A 20,744-nucleotide genomic window follows, 5' to 3' on the forward strand; every position below is an offset into this window, starting at 1 on the left:
TTCCATGTTGCGGTTAATGACCACAGTCTGAGCACAAACAGCTCTGTCCAAGATGTTATCCATGTTGCGATTTATAACCACAGTCAGTGGGCTGATAGCTCTTTCCAAGGTGTCTTCCATGTTGCGGTTTATACCCACAGTCTGAGCGCTAACAGCTCTGCTCACTCCATAATCATGTCGGGCAGCTTCATGGGGCTTTGGACTGCTGACACCGTCTTCCGAATTTTCCGATACACCAGGGCAATGCCTAATCCAATCAGCAGATAGCCTGTTATCATGGTTCCGAATATGTAAAGATCCTCGATGTCACCTACGGAAAGAATCGCCAGGCACACGACCCTCCACTTCTCCCAGGAGTCCATCATGTATCCAGCGGCAAACGTTCCGTCAGGGCAGACAGGTTCCCCCGAACCTGAGCTTCTCGTCGAGAAGATTCTGTCAATTGCGTTGAGAGACCAGTTGACCAATTCCATTATTTTAGATTTGGAGAGCAATGTGGAGAGAGGCTCCCAAAGTTTGAGACAAGACAGGACGAGACATGAGAAGTAAAGCAGGAAAGATAAGGGAGAGGAGAGAGAGAGAGAGAGATGCGTCTGCCTTCGTTGAGTGCTGGAGAAGACATCTTGCCGCTCTTCTTGCCTTATACCTTCTCACGGCTTGCTTTTGTGCCCCTCTCAGGATTAATGTCAATGCAGCTTCTGAAAAACAATATAGAAAGACAAAAATAAATTTCTTTCAGGTGATATCGGTCTATGAATGCGACATTTTAAATAAGAGCATGTTCAGTACAATGCAGTGATGCAGAACGTTGAACCACATTAAAAACAAGGAGTATCGGTCTTAACAATATTGTTCTTGTGTCAGAGGCACCATTGGCTATCACAACAGGTTATTGGACAATGGTGTTGTGTCAATCAAGTCAAGTTCTGTGGTACAGTGTATGTGAAAAAGAACCTACAGTACCTCTGAATGAATTCCATGCACGCTGCATCATGTTGATACTGACGGTTGAAGTTGTCGTAGGAGGAGTACAACAGTTGTACTAATAGGTAACAGTCAGAACTGTAAATAAAACACAAACGACTAAGTTAGACTTACTACCTTTCTAAATTAGTAGTTAAAATATCTACCAGCAAAATCATCAGTGTTCGTTAATGTAAACCGATACACAATGCTGATTAGCTAACACATTGCAAATAGAAACTTTTCGTGGCGCTTTTTATCCACGTAGAAACAGGCACACAAAGCACTATAGGTTAAACTTGCTACGTTACTACGTTATCTTCCAGCAAAAGCAACAGTCTTGTTTTAATGTTGATATAAACTGAGACAAAATGCTGACGTTCTAATTTTAGCTAGCTTGCAAAAACGAAACTTTTCAACAGCTTTGTTCTAACACTGTTATAGATGGCAGAAAATTCAACCGGAGAAATCCTTAAATCCTCCTCCTAAGTCAGAAAAAAAGTGGTGAATTAATGTTAACTTACTCAGTAGAGGACGTCAGACGGCTCCGGACATCTGTGACAAAAGGCTGAGCATGTTGTCCTGTGACTGCCTTCGTGGTGATAGAGACTGGCTGGCAGACTTGCACCAAAGTTAAAATCAACAAAAATAAAATGCAAGCTGCAAAAACAACCTTTTGCCAGATAATAAAAAGGTCTTGCTATGTCAGTAGATTTTCAAATTTTAATTCCCACACTTTCCTTTCACCTTCCCATGATGCTCAGCTGTTTACAGTAAAGTTTACAGTATAATCCTGTAAAACATGTAATTCTCTTAAAGTGCTGTAAAATACTGTTCAGATTTCACTGTAAATTTACATCAAAGGTTTACAGTTCACCAGGTAGCAGCCTCCTCTGCTCACACAGTGCATGGTGTGATCATCTCACTACCTACATGTCAATAATTGTCTAACTCCGCCAAGAAAATCGCCCTTTGAACATAAGTCTGTATCTACTCACTACTTTAAGCCAACTTCCTCTTGGATAGGAGACGGGACGCAGCACGAACACTCGCCATGTTATCAGATGAAGAACCGGTCCTGTAGGTCTGCGGATGATCTCATATTCTGTAGCACAGGTCTAAACCACTCTGCAAAAATTGGGGTGTCACTTATATCACACCGAATTATTATAAACAAAAAAATATATACAGCAGCGGATTTATAACAGTAACCGACGTGTTTTATTTATATATTCGTCTTCATAAGCCACAACTGTAATTTTAACATCTAAAGAGGGATTGACACAAATATTCTTTTCCACGTTTTACCCTCGACCGGTCTAGATGGTTTGCTGAGGAGTAGAAATTGTATAATCTGGGTGTGCAGGAACAAACGTAAGTGACCTGGACTTCATTCAAGGTGAGACACCGCTCCATATTTTTAACAGACGTACGCTGGCATGGCGTCGGAACTGCAAAGCTATTATTCCCCTTGTTGTGTTTCTATTATATACTCTATTCGAGCATGGGCCATTGAGCTAAACGTGAGCTAGCACTAATGATTTGGCCGAGGTGTCACCCTGTTCCCAATTCTCTCGGGAGACTCTGATATCAGAGCAGGAAAGGGATCCTGTGGTAGCTCCCTTAAGGAAGGCCTCTGCGGGCCTGTCCAGTACAGCCGCCCCCGTTTCCTGCCTGCCCAACTTTCCTTTCCAAGGCTTGTCTTGATGGGTCAACTCATATGAATCTGGTGCCATAGCAGCCCTCTTTAATTCTGTGGCACCCATCTCATTTAGATGTACTTCCACATGCCGGGGTACACTGGTTTTAAATTGCTCCACCAGCATAAGCTGCCGCAAATCTTGAAAGGTATGAGTGTTGGTGCTTGCCACCCACCGGTCAAACATAACTTCCTGTTGTCTAGCCAGGTCGAGGAAAGCCTCACCAGGTTTTCGCTGCAGGGATCTAAACATTTGTCTGTATGCTTTCGGTACCATCTCATAAGCTTCCAAAACTATTTTCCTCACGGTATCATAGTCTCTGCTATCGTTGGCATCCAACGTGGCATAAGCTTCCTGGGCTTTACCCTCAAGCACACTCTGGACAAGCAATGACCACTTATCCTCTGGCCAGTCCAATTCTTTGGCAATTGGCGTAAAGAAAGAGCCCATATCAATTCGGTTAAATTTTGGCATGAGTCTTAGACAGCTTGATATATCAAAGCGAGCTTCATGCTTACATTGCAAGGCCTTGTTGTTCGCTTTAAGCTTCTCTTGCTCAAATGCTAATCTTCCTAGCTCCAGCTTCTGCTCTTGCTCTCTGCCATCTTTGCCAACTCGAGCTGAAGGAGTTTCTCCCTCATAGCTTTTTCCCTGGTCAACTCAAGCTGATGCTCCCACTCCCTCTCTCTCTCCTGCGTCGCATCAGACAAACGCAGAACTGTAACGCAAAGCGTTTTCGTCTCTGGGTCCAAATCTACCTCAAAATGCTGGGCTACTGCTACCAAGTCTTCCTTTTTAAGTTTCCGCAAATCACTGCATCCAAAGTCACTCGCACAAAACACGTCAGCCTTAAAGCTTGCCATTTTTAGTAGTAACTGCTCAACAAAAGTAGGGTAACAAAAGGGGACAGACCCTCACCAATATTACCTCAAGGGTAACTACCAAAATAGCCCTACACCCATAACAGACAACCGGCTGAAACACAAGCAGGTTCCCAGGTAACCGTTTTCACCGACTGATACAGACCAAGGCTGCACACCGAGCACTCACGACAAACTTTTAGCCACAACCATACAAATGGCTATCGGCTAACCAGCCAACCCAACTGCTCTCAACAATCTGTGCACAAATCTCCGTTTTGTTTTTCGCTCTCCTCAACACACACAACGAGTATTCACCGGCTTCACGGACGTAATTTGTGTGTGTGTGTGTGGGGGGGGGGGGACACAGGGGACATGTCCCCTGCACTTTTTCAAAAGGCCGTTTTCGTCCCTTGCCCTTTTTACCGTCCAAAAACCATGTTACGCTATAGTAAGCAGAGGAACGTCAAGCATAGGACCAAGCGGAAAACAGCCGCTCAAGCTGAAGCCTGTTTCCCTTAGTTTAGACCCGCCCACAAGCTCCTCGATTGGCTCTGCTGTCTCTTGTGTGATTGGCCGTCCCCGCTGTCACTCCACCTTGATTGCACACCGGTCTGCTAGTCTGCGGTCAGGACTCCTTGTTAACCTGCTACTGTAAGTTGGGCGTTTGTTCTGCCTGGGTCACGTCAGCTAGAAGGATTGTAATATCAGAGGTTTCATTTACATTAACGTTTGAATCAGTGTCCATGTGCGTACCGACATTTTATTCAATTTCTCCCCACATGTGATGCCAGTTTGAGCTGCCCACCACTGGGTGGTGCTATGTAAATGAGGTCTGTTTACCATATAGTCCATAAATAAGTGTAAAATTGGTGGTACTGAGTTGGAGTGAAGTTGACTAACAAGGTGAAACACAGAATTGGGTGATAATGTTTTGCTACATGCTTTACAACCAGTCAAACCAAAAAAGGGAACACTAAACTTAAAAGCAGCAATAGCGAACTAGAAGAACTACTAGAAAACACAGAGAACTGAAAGATTAGAGTTTTATTAAAAATACTTGCGTTTTTGTACGCACGCAACCTTCGTACATGAGGCCCCTGGTCCCCTAGTGCACTGCTTAACTACCAACATCTCCCAGAAAACCAGTTCAATAAGTGTTTTTAGGAAGGAAAGAAAGCTGAGCTCATTACTCCTAACAAAAGCATACTAAACAACTTGGAAATGTGTAATAATACTGATGTTTCCCTGAATGCATTTGATCCTAACTTGTTAAGCCACTGCTTGTGTAACAGTTATATTTTTTTGTTATTAAAATAGAAAAGACTAAATATAATTTAAATTAACAGCAAATGTTGGACTTGCTGACATTCATCAGTTTTCAATGTTAGTATTGTGGTCATTTCAGCACAGTTTTTTTTATTCTGTATTCTATCTCGTTTGTTGAACACCGTTGCCTGTTGTTTTTTAACTTTCATATTAACAGTGACATTTGTGAAAGATCTACAGAAAGCATGAGAGACAAAAAGAGTGCAAATACAAACAGGATTTTAATGTAATATTTAAAATTTGCCCTGTCCCTGTGTGTGTGTGTGTGTGTGTGTGTGTGTGTGTGTGTGTGTGTGTGTGTGTGTGTGTGTGTGTGTGTGTGTGTGTGTGACAGCGGACCCCATGAACAACCTGAATGACCTCCCTGGACGGAACGTCCAGCCAGACCCCAGGGGAAGAGGGGTGGGGGCCGGCGATGGCAACCAATGGAACTACGCTCTGCTGATCCCCATGCTGGGACTAGCTGTGTTTCGTAAGTTACACAAGGAGCTGTGTTTATGTGGATGAGGTCACAGAGGAGAGCCACGTTTGTGTTTATGCTATCGAATGCATGTTCTTGTCTTGTGAGTTTGAGATTTGCACGTTATGTCTGATTGGTGTTTTTTCTCCTTCTGTGTCGCATTAGTGAAATAACTCCACAGCCTCACGTTTACGCCTAAACATATTATACATCTTTACTGGCATTAGAATATCAAATACAATAGGTAGACATTAAAGAAAACAGTAGACTGCCTTCATCAGTTTAGTTTAACAAGAATGTTTTCTGTCTGTTACCATTTCACCTCTTTCAAAACTGATCGGCGAGCAGGGAATAAGGTTGCAATAGCTCCTCTGAAATCATGGCATTGTCACTTAAAATTCTTCTCACTGCTCTACACTGGAAAAAAAGACTTTTAAAAAATAAGAAAAAATAACCAATAATGGGCAAAATGTTCCTTTTACAAGCAAAATTATCTGCCAGTGCAGCAAGATAATCACACTTGTTAAGATTTCTTGAAACAAGAAAAAGAAATCCAGAAAATAAGACTGCTCAAAATCTCAATATCAGCCTGGACTACTTGTTTTGAGCATTCTTGTTAAGATTTTTGGACTAATTATAAGATATTTCTTATTTTTTTCAGTAAATAATGGCTTAGGTACAAACCAGGTTAAGATAAAATTACTCTAAGTAAGTCAGAGAGAGGATTAAAACAAGATGAAGATTCTTGTTTTAAGTACATTGAAAATCTCATAATAAGTAGATAATTCTTATGTAAGGAAGACTTGTTTAGAGAAATGATCCTGTCCCTAGCATCCATTAAATCTAAAATTAGTCAAAAGCACAGGATCAGAATGCAAAACTGAACTTTATTCTGATAAAACAGCAATTACAATTGCTTGGCTGAATTTCGTAGCGTAAACTACTGGGGAGTAGAGTAGGGGGTGATAGTGACATGTCGATATTAATGTCAGCATAACGCATCAAGTCGACTTTAATCTCTACATGTCCAGTTAAAAACACATCACTGTTTTCCTATATTCGACTATGTTCTTCCTCAACTTTGACGTGTTGATATGTGCCTCAGTGCTGCGCTTGATTGCTCTGTAGCACTCTGTAGCACTATAGTAGCGCTTAGCTTAGCACCATTCATTCATTGGGACCCAAACAGGGATGAATTTAGAAGCGACCAAACACTTCCATGTTTTCCTCATTTAGAGACGGTTATATGAGTAGTTACACAGTAAGTATGGTGACACAAAAAACCGTGGCAATTATCTAAGCGGATCAAAATGATAATGACCAGCAGAGGACTGCGAGGAACAAGGGAAAACTTCCTAATATATTCTTAAAATCAATTTTACGGTATCAACTTGTTTGCTTTCTGGGGGAAAGGGTATTACCAAGAAAATAATGCACGCGCTAGCACTAGTTAGCATAAACTAACATTGGCTAAGTTTCAAACTGGGTAAGCCGTTCATCTTAAACATACTTGGACTAACAAAAACGGTGGTTCCCCCTCCTTTTTTTTTGATATGGAACAGTCTAATGCGCAAAACAGCACCTGCTGAAACGTCTCACATAACCCATAAAGATTTGACATCACGAAGGATGGCTGGGTAGTGCTGTGTCAATTGCTCTATATTCATTGCATATACTCTGAAAGTACAGTACTAAATCATATTAACATGACACATGGACGTAAGGAAAATTTTCGTGCAATTTGTGGAGTTGAAAAAATTAAACTACAAGAATATTTGTAAATCACTTGTATACTACAGTAAAGTTATAGAAAGTACTCAAAATTAATCAAATGAGATTTTTTGCTCATGAGAAAGAACTGACTTCTGTATCAGAAGTATCAAATTTAGAATATGTAAGTTCTTTCTTGAAAATCTTGAGATTTCTTAAATATTGACAATTTCAACCATATCATCATTACAAATTGGATTTCACTCAATGGTAATAAATACATAAGTATGAAGATGTTCATGGTCACAGGCTCAAATGATGGGCTGCCCGTTTTTTTATTGGTAAAAACCATTTTTGTTGTTGATTCATTCCTATTTTGTTGTGACTATCAAGCCTACAATACATTGGATTTAACAGAGATTTACTGTCATACAGAATTACTGTGTCAAATGCTGCACTGGCAACAGAGTTAATAGATTTAGAGAAATTGCCTCATTACACTGCGTATCATACTGTACTATTCAATGACAAGATGTATGTTTTGAGAAAATATGAACTCACTGATGTGTTATTGTGTACAAATGCTTGAGATTAAAACAGAGACCAAAACATTAATTTTATGTAATGAACTGGCTGGTTGTTGATGGTATTGAGAATGCCCAAAGTGCAAGCAGGAGGGTCAGACACGGAGAAGAGGTCAATCTGGATGCAGGTTTATGTGCACAGGAGAGTTTGCAAGGCTCTCATTCTCTGTGTGCCCTTAATTCTTACATTTTGTCTTAGTAAGTTGGCCTCCATTCTTAAATCAAGTTTCAGTGAGTCTAGAAACAGGTAAAATGTGCTTAAGGCATAGCTGTTGATATGGCTACAGACTTTTCCTACAGTAATTTAAGATAAATCTGCTTAAAACTAGTCTGGCTTTCGCCAGCCTGATCTGACGGCGGATTCTTAGGTAACTCAAGATGATTTTTCTTGAAACATCAAATATCACCATCCTTAATGAGTAAATAAACCCCAAAACTAGTGTGACAAGATAAATATACTGAATATAAAGCAATTAAACTAGAACATTTCATTCATTCATTCATCTTCTATACCCGCTTGGTCCTGTTAAGGGTCACGGGGGTCTGCTGGAGCCTATCCCAGCTGTCATCGGGCGAGAGGTGGGGGTACACCCTGGACAGGTTGCCAGTCCATTGCAGGGCTAACCCAGAGAGACAGACAACCATTCACACTCACACCTACGGCCAATTTAGAATCACCAATTAACCTAACCAGCATGTCTTTGGATGGTGGGAGGAAACCGGACTACCCGGAGAGAACCCAGGTAGACACAGGTAGAACATGCAAGCTCCCCACAGAAAGGCCCAGTCGGCCCATGGAATCAAACCGGTGATCTTCTCGCTGTGAGGCATCAGTGCTAACCACCTCGCCACTGTGCCACCTTAAACTAGAACAGATTTTCGTTTTTTGCAGTGTATCCCGTCGTCCCGTCAGATTGGATCTGGACCAGGGAAACTCAGAGGGAGATCCAGAAGGTCAAAGCGCAGTATAACAAAGATGTGTCCATGATAAAAATCGAGATGGAGGCACATTATCGCGAGACACTGGCAGAGAGGCGCAGGGCCGTGGCTACGCTGGAGGTGGAGCTGGAGAAAGAGAGACAGAGGGTGAAAGGCTGCAAGCAGACTCTGGCCTCACAGAGCCAGCAGCTTATGGAAGAACGGAAACAGTTACAGCAGGTAAAGTTGTTAAGCATTTTATTGCCTGCATCTACTCTCGGTTTCTTAAGTGCCCTTCTTAAGTGCCTTTAAGGCTAACAAAGCTATTAAGCAGAAGTCTTTCTTGTTTTTTGCCATTCTTTTCCTTGTCATCCTCATACATTGACTCCTTTCCCAACCTGTAATCTTCTACAAGGAGCGAAATGCGTTGGACGAAGAGAAGAAAAGGTTGGTGAAGTCTGGAGCTGCAAGTGCTGTGCTGCATCAGGCCTTGGAACGAGAGAACGGCTGGTACCAGCGAGCCACAGCAGCTCTAAAGGAACTTGAAGGTCAGCTTGTAGAGCGCCAGCATGTCTACTGCTCCTACACCCAGTTTCGCGTACACCGGAAGGAGATGGAGAAGAACATGCTGCTTAAGGTGGTTAAAGAGCCCTTCGGGGCAGGACTGGATCTTGAATCTGGCCTGAACCATATCTTTGAGAAAGATAATTATTGTGCAGACATCCTAAACGTGGACAAGAGGAAGAACGGAAGCCTCATGTGGGTGTACCTCAAGTACTGGCAGCTGCAGATCCTTACCCAGAAACACAAAAAAGCAGAGGAAGCCATATTAGGAAGAAAAAATCCAGTCTGACACAAAGTGACAAAAAGCAAACACAAGCTTGTGTTTTCATTTGACTTTGAAGAGTGTTGGTAGTATGCGGATCAGGAATGGAAAATGTCTGTTATACTGTGCAATTATCTTCACTTGAAAGGGATGTTATGCAAACACAAATAGGTGATCTCAACATGATAGTATTCAAGTTCCGTTTGCATGAGGATCAGAATTTATAAAAGATTGAACATTATGATCATGCACCGTTATCTTCATTTTAGAAGCCACAATTAAGACCTATAAGCTTTAAATTAACAGTGTGAAACTTAGCACTAAGGTGATTCAGGTGAAATCCATATTGGATGCAATAGAGAAATCAAGTGTGAGTTGTGGTATGAATTAATGTTGGTTGAGTGATTGCCTGGGATATTTTTTTATTTCTTCTTCTCAGATATGAAATTGGGGCTCCCATGAACTGTTGTCCCATGTGTTGATAAGCCTTTCTGGAAAAGCACTGTTTCTCTTCAGGAATTCACTAAAATGTAATAAACCAATCCAAATCAACACCTCTATCACATTTGTCACGAAAAAGTAATTTAAGTTGTTAAATTTTGCGGAATCTGTTTTATACACATGTTGACAGGCATTTGTGGGACGACTTCTTTCTATTTGTATTTATTTTTTTACCAACCATGCAGTTTCCTTCATCTGTGCCAGTTTATGCTAAAGTAAAACTTATAGAATAGTGTAATTTGTTTCTCGTTGCTGGTTCACAGGAGCCTCATAACTATCAGGGAGATAGGACTTGTATGTATGCAAGGAGCATGTATGCAAAGTAGTGCTTGGTACTTGGTACATCTTTCAACAAAAATAGCAACAACAACAAATCTATTTGAATTCACACACTAACGCGCCTGCAAGGAAATCATTATACCTGTGGAATATCTATTTTTACACTCGGGTCTCTCTGTGCTGTATGTTTTTGTTTTTATCTCCGTGAATAGGTAAGTCAATGAAAACATTGTAAATGACACTGAACATTATCTGTGTGTGCAATCATCTGAATAAATTTAAGAACTTAATTTTAAAGTTTTCTGTGATTATTTTTTTCTTAGAGACAAAAAGAAGTGCTGTATTTATAAAAAAAACACTTACAGGGGTTTACTTGGAGTTCCTCTGCAGAGTTGTTGTTGTTGCTGAAAAATATTTTTAATGCAGCAGCTATGTGGAGGCTCATGATACATATGGTAAGAGAATAAACAGGAATATATAAACACAACTGATATGTTTCATCCAGTAAACATTGAATATACAAACTACCATACAGTACTTAACTGAGCTTTATTAGACACAGAAATCAATCTCAGCACCCAAAACGCAACATACACCAATCAGGCATAACATTATGACCACCTTCCTAATACTGTGTGGGTCTCCCTTGTGCCTCCAAAACAGTTGTGACTCATCAGAGAATGGACATGGGCCTTCTGAGGGTGTCCTGTGGTGTCTGGCAACAAAATGTTGTTAGTGGGGGCCTTTGGGTCCTATGCGTTGAGGGGAGGGGCCTCTGTGGATCAGGCCACAGATACTTGATCAGTTTGGGATCTAGTGAACTTGGAGGCCAGGTCAACACTTTGTGCTGTTCTTCATGTTTTTTTGAGTTGTTCTTAAACCGTTTTTGTGTGTGTGTCTATTGTATTGTCACAAGACGGTCAATGTTATTTACTTCTCCCGTCATAATGTTATGCCTGATCGGTGTATCTTTACATTCAAAAAAGTAACACAACTTATTATTTTATATTTTACTTTTATAAGTACGTATATAAACTACAAAAGTAACATAGCTTTAGGTAATATTTTTTGAACAGCAGTCAGAAACCCCCCTCCACCATCTTGCTTCACTCCCTCCTCTGCACCCGATGAGACACTTCTCCTGGAGGGGACATCAGACTGGAGGCTCTGAAGTTCACTCTCACTGGCTTGATGAGGTCCTGAGTTATTTCCTCTCTATCTGCTCCGTTGTGCTCCTCCCCTGGTACGACGACCTGTGCATTGTAACCCGAGGTGCGACGTAGGTCCCTAGTGGTGTTGAAGGACGGTAGCTGGTGCTTTGTCAGGACTCCATTGTTGCTGCCCAGCACCAGTGTCTGGCTGGGGCTCCTTTCTACCAGGAAGTGGACCACCTGTTGCTGCTTGTAACTCTCTCTACGAATGCTGTCTGTCTCTGATAGTGTCAGCCTGGAAGACATCAAGTGTTCAGATCCTCAAGTAAAAGAGACAACCCTGGATAAAGTAAAAATACTTTAGCTTTAAATGGCATTAAAGTAAATGGTCTGGCCCTCCTGACTGCTATATATTATATATGACATTATTAGACACTATATACTGAGACATCAGTGTGTGAGCAGCGTGTCGTCGTGGTAGCTGGTGAAAGTGGAACCAATATTTACTGCTTTATATACAGTTTTATGTACAGACAGGACGGTATGTTAGAATCTCATTTGAGGAAAAATCAACCTAACATGACATCTGAAATGTGAACCATAAGACACTCTACACTGAGGTTGGAAACTCAAGGCGTCATTTAAATGTGATCGAGCAGAAAGTAAAATATTTCCATCTTATAAATGTAGTTAAATAAAAGTACACAACAATGGAAATACTCAAGTACAAGTGTGTGAAAGCAGAGTGATGATCTCATATTTAAATACTTCTTCACTGCTGCCACATATCACAGGTGTGTTCCTTTAGCTGTCACAAAAATCACTGATCAGGATGAGTCTACGAAGTTCCACTGGCCAGAAAACAGACTAAAACTAAAATACAGCATCTCCACGTGATGTGTTTACAGTCAAAACACCAGGGCTGCTCTGTTGTTCTCTACCCTCCGTCCCACTGCATTTTATTCTAGTTATTTGTGCTACAGTGACTACGACAATTTGAACCACCTACTTGTACTGAGGTCTTGTTTCGAGGACCAGGCTCAGCCAGCAGGCCTGGTAGCTCTCTTTCTTCCACTGGTTGTCCTCCTGGAGTTCACAGAAGGAGTTCACCAGGTAGCAGCCTCCTCTGCTCACACAGTGCATGGTGTGATCGTCTCACTAACTTAATGTTAATAACTGTCTAACTGCCAAAAAAATCACCCTTTAAATAAAACTCATGGGAAAAAGACACAACAAGCTACCAAATCATGTGTCACCCTCAGTGTGTGTGTCTGTATGTATCAAGGAGTCTGTGATGTGTGTGTGTGTGTGTTGGGCAAAGTCTTAAATATCCAGTCTTGTTTCTATTTTTACTCCTCTGTGTCACATTGTTGTGAATGCAGCGAATGTCCTCACTTCAGACACCCTGATGGTTGGTTTTCATCTGAAAGGGAACGTTGGATGTTTCCATGACATGAGCCAACCGGATTTAGTCCGAATGAAAGATGAGCAAGAACCCCACTGAGTTTATTTAGTGAAACATTTGAGAGTATAAAACTGGAGAAATCACCATTTAGCCTAAAACCATACAGCCATTACTAGGGCATTTATTGTTGTACTGGTCTGTATTTGAGCAGGTGCAAGACTATAGGTAAGCAGAGGTAAATGTGCCCGTGTGTGTGTGTGTTATGGCACAAATATGAAATGACTAATCCGCCTAAATGAGATGAATCCAGTGATCAACCCATTTGGTCAGACAGTCTATCCTTCCTCTCCTCAAGTGTCTCTCACATAGTTTGCATGTTGCAGGAAGGAAACAGCTGAAGCTGTCTGTATCGCTGACAGCTTAAAAGCAACTCGTTAATCCAAAGCTAAGTCAGCCATGGTTTCATAGTTAAGATGAGTGATGGGCACTGAGTATTGACAGGCTCTCAAGAGCTCAACTTGTAAAGGAAGGTGGAGAAGCAGGTATATGACCCTGATTGAAATAACACACCTGTTAAATTCATAAAATATTAAATAAAATTAAAAAAGACGAATCATATCTGAATGTTTGCACATTTCTTTTAAAAATCACAAATTGCAATGAACAATATAGCACATATCACATGTAATTCTTTTGCATCATATTACTTATTACAGTGACACTGAAAAAGTACAAAATACAAATAATGTAGAATAACTTGACTGCATAAGAAAGCACAGACCTTTTAAACTGGGTGTTTTTTGTGCATCTTCCCACGTCCATGGACGAGGTGCCTTGAGTAAGCCTCTAACACCTAACAAACACACAGACACACACACAGCTGTGTTAAAGAATCAGTTGTTTCAGTGTAGAGAAAGAATTTCCCCGTGACGAATAAAGGAAATAAAGCAATAAAATAGTAAAGTTTTGGAAGAGGACTTAGAGTGAATTCACAGTCTGACAGATCTATCACATTTTTGAGTGGGAAAATATTCCCATGTCAAGATGTGCCAAGCTGGTGGACTCTTCTTCTGATCCAAACAGAATAAGAGCTGAACTAGAACTACTTGATTTTCAGTGACATTGCATGGTTTGTAATTTGTATTTATGGTTTATCTTTTATTTAAATATATTAATAATTCTGCTGATTTAACAGCCTTGTTTCGTTAACCACTGAAAAATGTATGTAAACTTACATATTTATACCTAGTTACAAGGCCCCTTGATTTGATGAAACGTTCTTCCCCCCTGTATCAATGCCTGGAAGGCATGAAACTAAATTGTGTTATTCCAACACTGATGATTCTCTCAGTCGGACATTGGCGAACTTCGGTTTCGTCAAACTGCGAGGGTGAAACTGAATCAGAGGACGGATCACGGTGTGACTGAGCCTGTGAAAGCTACGCTGGACTCATCCCAGCGAAGACAGTCTGTTCCAGCAACAGAAACGCCAGTATTACATGACTTCAGACTGATGCTGAACGATGACCAACAGGTGTTGCCGTGGCAACAGTAATGCAAATAAACAAACAAACACCTAATCCGGTTCTGAAATGGCATTTAGTTTTCCTCCACATGCAATTCTGCAACCATTTATTTGTTCAAATTGTTTAAGTTTTATTTGTTTTATAAAGTGAAATTTAATTTAGCCACTAATCAGATTTGTATCTAGTTTCCATCTGTTTTAATGGTGGAAATGACTCAATGAATCAAAATTATGCAGATGGTAATAGAAGTTGTATTCTTCATCAGGTTTTAGAAGCTGCTCGTATTCTTAATCACCATGTAGGTCATGTTTGACCTTACACTGATTAATATAAGTTTGAGATGTTTACCCACAATGCTGCTAAAACTGTACAAAGTTCATGTCAAACATTGAAATATTACGCATTTTTATTCTCTTCATAAGAAATCTGACAGACTTGGCTTTGAAGATGCCAATCAGTTGAAACACTTACAAAAAATAAGCCATGATGTCAACAACGTCAAAGACTCATTCACACATTAATGATACACTATGTTTACAGAGAAAAGAGAAAATGTATACCGGATGTTTAGTCATTTATCAAGGTTCGTGGTAGCAGTTAAGTCGCACATTATAAACAAAACTGACACATCTTTCATTTACTGCATGTCACGCTAAGCGTACAGTATGTTTCACATAGGTCAGTCTTAATAACTCAGTGTTAATAGATGAACCAGGCAGGTCTCTTCCTTGGCCTCTCCACTGTCCTCTTGTCTTTGTCTTGCTGACCAGGCGTTTCGCCCTCATACAGGACGACAGTCTCCACAGACGGCGCCCTCAGTGGTCCACCTTCCATCGCTTTGATCTGCTGACGAATCTGAGACGTCTCCCTGCACACCTTGGCGTAACAGAAGCCACACAAGACGTGTTTCTGCTTCAAGTGGCCACACTCCAGACAAGGCTCAATGTTGGTCTGAGAGAGGGAGACAGAGAAAGTAAATTACTGTGGATTTTTAAATTTCTAGTGACACATTTTTGGCATTTGTGAACTGCAGTTTCTTGTGACCTACTGGCTAATGTCACTTGTATACACCAACAAATTTTTTTTTTTAAAAAGGTGAGGTGAAGAGGTCAAAAGATATTAACATTATTGTTTCATGGCTCAGTTTAAATATATTATGTCTTCACAGAAAACGAAATATCTGCAATTTCCCAGATAATAGGTACAGATAATAAAACTAAAAGGGTTATTAAATGACCACTTATACAGCATTTGAAAAGTACAATACGAGTCCTTCTGTCATTTTTCAAATCTTTTATGCTGCGAATTTAGGGGAGCTCTTTTCCAAATTAGTAATTTTTTTTTTGCACTTTGCTGGACAGATTAGACACAGATTACACACAAGTTTATATAGAAACTGTTCCACACTGTTCCCAGTAACTTCTGGGATTTCACACTGCTTCGCATAAATTAACTCAAAAAATGTTTGAGCTAAACCACTGTTGCATTGGGATTTGACGATGGTTCAACTGAGTTTAAAAATAAACAGTCTCTTCAATTTTATTCAAAAAACATTATACTGTGGTACAGAATTTGAACAATCTCTACTATAGCTTTCTAGTGAAGAGCTGGTCTCTATGAAAACTGTCCACGGTGCAGTGTCAAAAAAAATTAATTGAATTCCGTGTTATTTCCCAAGCTTTGTAAGCCACACGCTTAATGCGGTTTGTTTTCAGCATCCATACCTGTGCAGATCACAGGTAGATATTGCCTTTAAGGGGACCTAAGGTCTTTCAACCATACCTTGACTTTAATTAGCTTTTCAACAGCTCTCCTTCTGGTGCGGTTGATCTCTATAGTGCGTCTCTTCTTGGGTGCAGCCATCCACATAATGCTGTCTAGGAGGCCAGGGGGCTGTTCTGGACTCTCCTCATCCTCCTTCTGCTGCTGATCCTCCTGGTCAAGCTGAGGCAGGAGGCTGGGGCCATTCAACGCCAGAGCTGGAGCTGAACACAACAGGGAAATGTTATTTAGAGAAGATACGAAGAAAACAAAGCTGGATGCAAAAGTTACTGACAGTTCAATATGTGTTATGTGACCCAGTCAGGGACAGAGTTTATTAGCAGGATTAGCGCTAGCTAACGTAGCTCCAATTGTTAAACTCACCCAGTTGTCTGTCTATTCCGGCCGCCTGCAGGAGTCTGCTTTCGATATTTAACAAAGAGCATCTGAGGCTCTGTATTAAAGGGGCTAAATTCATCATTTTTATCGCCTGCACGCTTCTCACAACATGTCAAACAGCTCACGGTCACTATGTCTCTTTACGTCATTAAGCAGCGACGACAATTTTTTTTTTCGTCCGTTTAATTTCCAACAGAGATGACTGCATTTGGCGCCTTACTGTCATCTAGCGGTGGACATTGTGAACTGCACCCAACCAAACCAAGCACGACTCTTTAATTTACTGTAACTATCAGTTATCGTTTCTTTCGTCATTCAGTACCTTGATTATATTACTATATCTATCTATCTATCTATCTATCTATCTATCTATCTATCTATCTATCTATCTATCTATCTATCTATCTATCTAGCTATCTAGCTATCTATCTATCATACATACATACATACATACATACATAGGTGGCGGTATACTCCCATAAGTGGATGTGCAGCTCGCCGCTCAACACAGAGTAGAAGAAGAAGAACAAGATGGCGGAACGAGGCTACAGTTTCTCCCTCACCACATTTAGGTAAACTTTGTTAAAATATTGTTAAAATCGTAAAGGGCGCCTAAACTTCAATCGTGTAACGGCTGTTGTTGGACAATAGTGTGATTAAATGCATCCGCAGCTCTCTGTTTGGAAAGGATAACGTGGTTTGGGAGCCGTTGTAACTGATGCACTGTCATTGCCGTGTAATGAATCGGCTAACACCGACAGTTAGCATGGTGGCTAACAAGGGTTTAAACGAAATACAGTTAACGCGTTTAGAGTATCAGTAATAAACCTAGCTTAATTTGTTTGCTGCAACAAAATAACATAACGGGGCAAAATTGGTTCGTTTTAAATGCTAACATTTCAGAGAAGATCTTAGCTAGCATTGAGTTAGCTCAGATGAGTCAGTTGTTTCGGCTTTTACTTTCAGTTTCGTCTGTGTTATTATACGCTAATTCTTGCTTTCTAGCTGAAGTAAAGTAGTTGTTGGTAGTTACTAACATTATTAATGGTGCATCGTGTGTTTCCTCCTGCAGCCCCTCTGGCAAACTGGTCCAGATTGAATATGCCCTGGCAGCTGTAGCAGCAGGAGCCCCCTCAGTGGGCATCAAAGGTAAGGAGTTCAGGAAATCTCCCATGTTTACCTGTGGGGTATGGATAATGAATGACAGGCTTTTGAGCATCTATGCATCTATGTTGAAGAAAGTTAAATACCACATTTTAATGAATGGGATTGATTTAATGTGTGATGGCTACAAGAGGATGTGGCTCAATACAGTGACACAAAAAGTTTTAATGTTAAGGGTATTTCAATATAAATATAATGTAATGCGATATACAGAAATATGGATGCCCGTTTCATTTCACTTTAATGTGGAAAATGGTTTGTGCGACTTAACAGACAGCCACTAGGCAGCCACCAGCATCTATCAGAGACCACACACTACAAATCAGAGCTGAAACTAGTCAGAAGAATCAATAACTTCTTCTTTTTTTTTTTTATTGTGTGAAGGTGTGCTAACTGTAGTATTTTGTTTTCCAGCTTCCAATGGTGTCGTCCTGGCAACAGAGAAGAAACAGAAGTCCATTCTGTATGATGAACAGAGTGTCCATAAAGTGGAGCCTATCACTAAACACATAGGCATGGTCTACAGTGGCATGGGACCTGACTACAGGTGGGTACTTTGTGTGTTTAAATCATCTGTTTTTCTTTCCTAACTTCAGACAGGAAGTAATGTCTAAAAGCTTCCAAATATCAAATGTCAAATTCATCCTTTGAAGGTTGAGAGTATGGAGTATATCCATGTATCTGTTTATTTTGTTTGTGAGAGGTCCAGAAGATGTTGCACACTCTTTGTATAAATTCTTAATCTCACATGCACAAATGGGTTGTGTCACTCTGACAGGGTTTTAGTGCGACGAGCCCGGAAGCTGGCACAGCAGTACTTCTTGGTTTACCAGGAGCCAATTCCCACAGGCCAGCTTGTCCAGAGAGTGGCCTCTGTTATGCAGGAGTACACACAATCTGGGTGGGTACACAAAGACACACCAGTGTTGTTATGTTCAACTTAATCAGACTGGAGAGTTTTCCTTAAAATTCACTTCAGTCGTGAAATTGGAGGTCTGCAGACACAAACTTTTGTAACGCTAATATGTCTTTTTATTTACCCTTTTAGTGGAGTGCGTCCATTTGGCGTGTCGTTGCTGATAGCTGGATGGGATGAGGACCACCCCTACTTGTTCCAGTCAGATCCTTCTGTATGTCCTTTCATTTATTTTCATAGTTACAGAAAAAATGTCTTCAGTATGTGAGCTTTTCCAGCTCACATATAGCTTAAATAATTATTTATACTTTTATACTAGTAATTGTTATACTTTTTTATGCCAGTTGGATGTCATGATGTTAACCTGAAAACTTTTATTCTTCTGTTTGTGTCCTGCAGGGTGCATACTTTGCATGGAAAGCCACAGCCATGGGAAAGAACTACGTTAATGGAAAAACATTCCTTGAGAAAAGGTGCACATCAAAGACATTTATTTTTTTGAAGTATCTAAATTATGTTCAGTATTTTGTGGATTTTAATCCCTGGATTATTATCTTTGTACTATCTATTGCTGTGTTGGACACTCAGGGGTCAGTGTCCCACAACATGGGCTCACTGCATTTGTTAGGGTTAATTATCAAGACACCGTATTTGCAGTGTTATATCTTGCTCTTGGTTCACTGAGATATTTTGAGCAGCATGTGGAAGGGTCAGTGTTAAAATGTGTATCATTCTGCAATAAGCTAGTCACCCTGTTTAAATGCTGAGTATTTTTTGAAATGCTGAACATACAGTAGTGGCGTCATAGTGTCATTAGTGCACATAATAGAGGTGTTTAAACAATTTGTTTTCATTCATTCCAGGTATAATAATGATCTGGAACTGGAAGATGCCATCCACACAGCCATCCTCACACTGAAGGTATACTGTTAATAACATAAAGACATGCAAACCGTGCTCAGTGTTACTGTGTGTTTTCTTAGCTTTCTTTTATTTATACTCTCCTCTCTATGTTTCAGGAAAGCTTTGAGGGTCAGATGACAGAAGAGAACATCGAGGTGGGGATCTGCAACGAGGCTGGCTTCAAAAGACTCACCCCTGCAGAGGTGAAAGACTACCTGGCAGCCATTGCGTGAACACCCCTCCCTGGTGACGGGGACTCTCCGGCCACATTTCGACACAAACACCCAACAGCGCAGTAGCCAGTCGTCTCATTTTGTTTTATAAACCACGGTTATTCAGATGTGGTCTGACCACACTGTCACAAGGACAAACTGTTTCTGTCTTCAAAGCATGGTAGGATCTCTGCTGTAGTTTCACTATGCTCAAGATTATTAATGCAATCTTTTGCTGTTTGTGTGCACAGCTAGCACGGCTGCCACGTACAAATTACAAATACAATTTTTTGAGCTTTATCAGTTAGCATACTCACGTTATAATCAGAAATTGGCTTGGTTTTTCTAATTCAAAGCCCAGTACTGTGAAATCTGGCCATTGGCTACTGTGCAAAATGTAAAGGAATGTGGCCTCTGATGAGTGAAATCTCAAGTCTTCCATTGAATCCTAGTTTCCTCATGGCTCATTTTTCAAGAGGCAATGCCCTGGGGGGTACAATTTAAGCACTGATGCAATATGCATTTGCCCCAAAAATCACTTTGATAAGTGGCATGGGGGATTTATTCATCTTAAATGGTCAAACAGACTAGAAAGGAGCAAATGAGGAGGGTCTAATGGAAAGTTTTGAGATTTTACAGTCAGGATCTGGTCGCCTGTAAGGCAGTTTTACATGATGTACTTTTTTTTTTTTTCAGGCTATAAACAAATGTTTGTATTTTCTCTTCTGGTATCTGTCACTTATTCCAATAAAAGACGACGAGTCAAATGTTAATGCTGTGTTTTAAATGTTGTGTTCTTAAAATTTAGTCTTGAATCGGGTTTATAAGAATAAGAAAAACCTTTATTAGTCCCGCAATGGGAAAATTGCAGTAGTTTATAGACTTATTTATGTGGTTCTTTATTTTGAAAGGGACAAGTCCAAAAAAACATTGGCAATTGCGGATGGAGTTTAAAGTGTAGGTGAAGATAAACACCAGTCAGACATTTTGATATGTCATAATAGGAAATGTAGCCTATGGCTGCATTCCATACAGAGTAGGTCTTGCTGAGTGTCATGGCATACTGTGACACTTAATGAAACTGATACAACATTAATACAAAAAGTCTGCTGTGAAATAAGCTGATAGTCAATATATATATATAATGGATGTGAATATGTTGTCAGTATGGTAATGC

At 40.4% G+C, this 20,744-nt stretch overlaps 3 protein-coding genes and 1 pseudogene across 4 annotated transcripts; 2 read left to right on the top strand and 2 right to left on the bottom strand.

Moving 5' to 3' along the window:
- Positions 1-2,309: 2,309 nt before the first annotated feature.
- LOC311497025 (coiled-coil domain-containing protein 127-like) lies at positions 2,310-10,410 on the top strand (annotated as a pseudogene). Its single transcript, XR_014699974.1, has 4 exons — positions 2,310-2,362; positions 5,187-5,324; positions 8,499-8,764; positions 8,940-10,410. The product of XR_014699974.1 is annotated as a coiled-coil domain-containing protein 127-like (transcript).
- An 826-nt stretch (positions 10,411-11,236) lies between these two features.
- On the bottom strand, positions 11,237-12,424 carry LOC311497036 (uncharacterized protein; the record flags this gene model as incomplete). Its single annotated transcript, XM_084557136.1, has 2 exons — positions 11,237-11,576; positions 12,291-12,424. 2 exons carry the CDS (start codon positions 12,422-12,424, stop codon positions 11,237-11,239), a joined length of 474 nt encoding a protein of 157 aa, XP_084413262.1.
- A 2,158-nt stretch (positions 12,425-14,582) lies between these two features.
- mrpl32 (mitochondrial ribosomal protein L32) lies at positions 14,583-16,527 on the bottom strand. The gene is made up of 3 exons (XM_084557133.1): positions 16,358-16,527; positions 15,995-16,197; positions 14,583-15,163 (listed from the first exon to the last, which is right to left on the bottom strand). The coding sequence occupies exons 1-3, from the start codon at positions 16,452-16,454 to the stop codon at positions 14,912-14,914; spliced, it is 552 nt and encodes a 183-aa protein (XP_084413259.1). The 5' UTR covers positions 16,455-16,527; the 3' UTR covers positions 14,583-14,911.
- A 335-nt stretch (positions 16,528-16,862) lies between these two features.
- Positions 16,863-20,340, top strand: psma2a (proteasome 20S subunit alpha 2a). Its single transcript, XM_084557126.1, has 8 exons — positions 16,863-16,944; positions 17,445-17,521; positions 17,951-18,083; positions 18,315-18,437; positions 18,585-18,666; positions 18,852-18,925; positions 19,316-19,373; positions 19,472-20,340. The coding sequence occupies exons 1-8, from the start codon at positions 16,904-16,906 to the stop codon at positions 19,586-19,588; spliced, it is 705 nt and encodes a 234-aa protein (XP_084413252.1). The 5' UTR covers positions 16,863-16,903; the 3' UTR covers positions 19,589-20,340.
- The last annotated feature ends 404 nt before the right edge of the window (positions 20,341-20,744 follow it).

This window comes from Chelon labrosus (assembly GCF_963514085.1).
Source record: "Chelon labrosus genome assembly, chromosome: 12".
NCBI classification, from domain to species: Eukaryota; Metazoa; Chordata; class Actinopteri; order Mugiliformes; family Mugilidae; genus Chelon; species Chelon labrosus.

What these genes read in the sequence shown, in the direction of transcription:
- psma2a (XM_084557126.1), top strand. Translation starts at nt 16,904, where the DNA reads ATGGCGGAACGAGGCTACAGTTTCTCCCTCACCACATTTAG. An exon ending in CAGGAGTACACACAATCTGG is followed by an intron (nt 18,438 to 18,584) that starts GTGGGTACACAA and finishes TTACCCTTTTAG; the next exon opens with TGGAGTGCGTCCATTTGGCG. An exon ending in TGTTCCAGTCAGATCCTTCT is followed by an intron (nt 18,667 to 18,851) that starts GTATGTCCTTTC and finishes TGTGTCCTGCAG; the next exon opens with GGTGCATACTTTGCATGGAA.
- mrpl32 (XM_084557133.1), bottom strand. Translation starts at nt 16,454, where the DNA reads ATGATGAATTTAGCCCCTTTAATACAGAGCCTCAGATGCTCTTTGTTA. An exon ending in CGGAATAGACAGACAACTGG is followed by an intron (nt 16,198 to 16,357) that starts GTGAGTTTAACA and finishes TGTTGTGTTCAG; the next exon opens with CTCCAGCTCTGGCGTTGAAT. An exon ending in AAAAGCTAATTAAAGTCAAG is followed by an intron (nt 15,164 to 15,994) that starts GTATGGTTGAAA and finishes TCCCTCTCTCAG; the next exon opens with ACCAACATTGAGCCTTGTCT.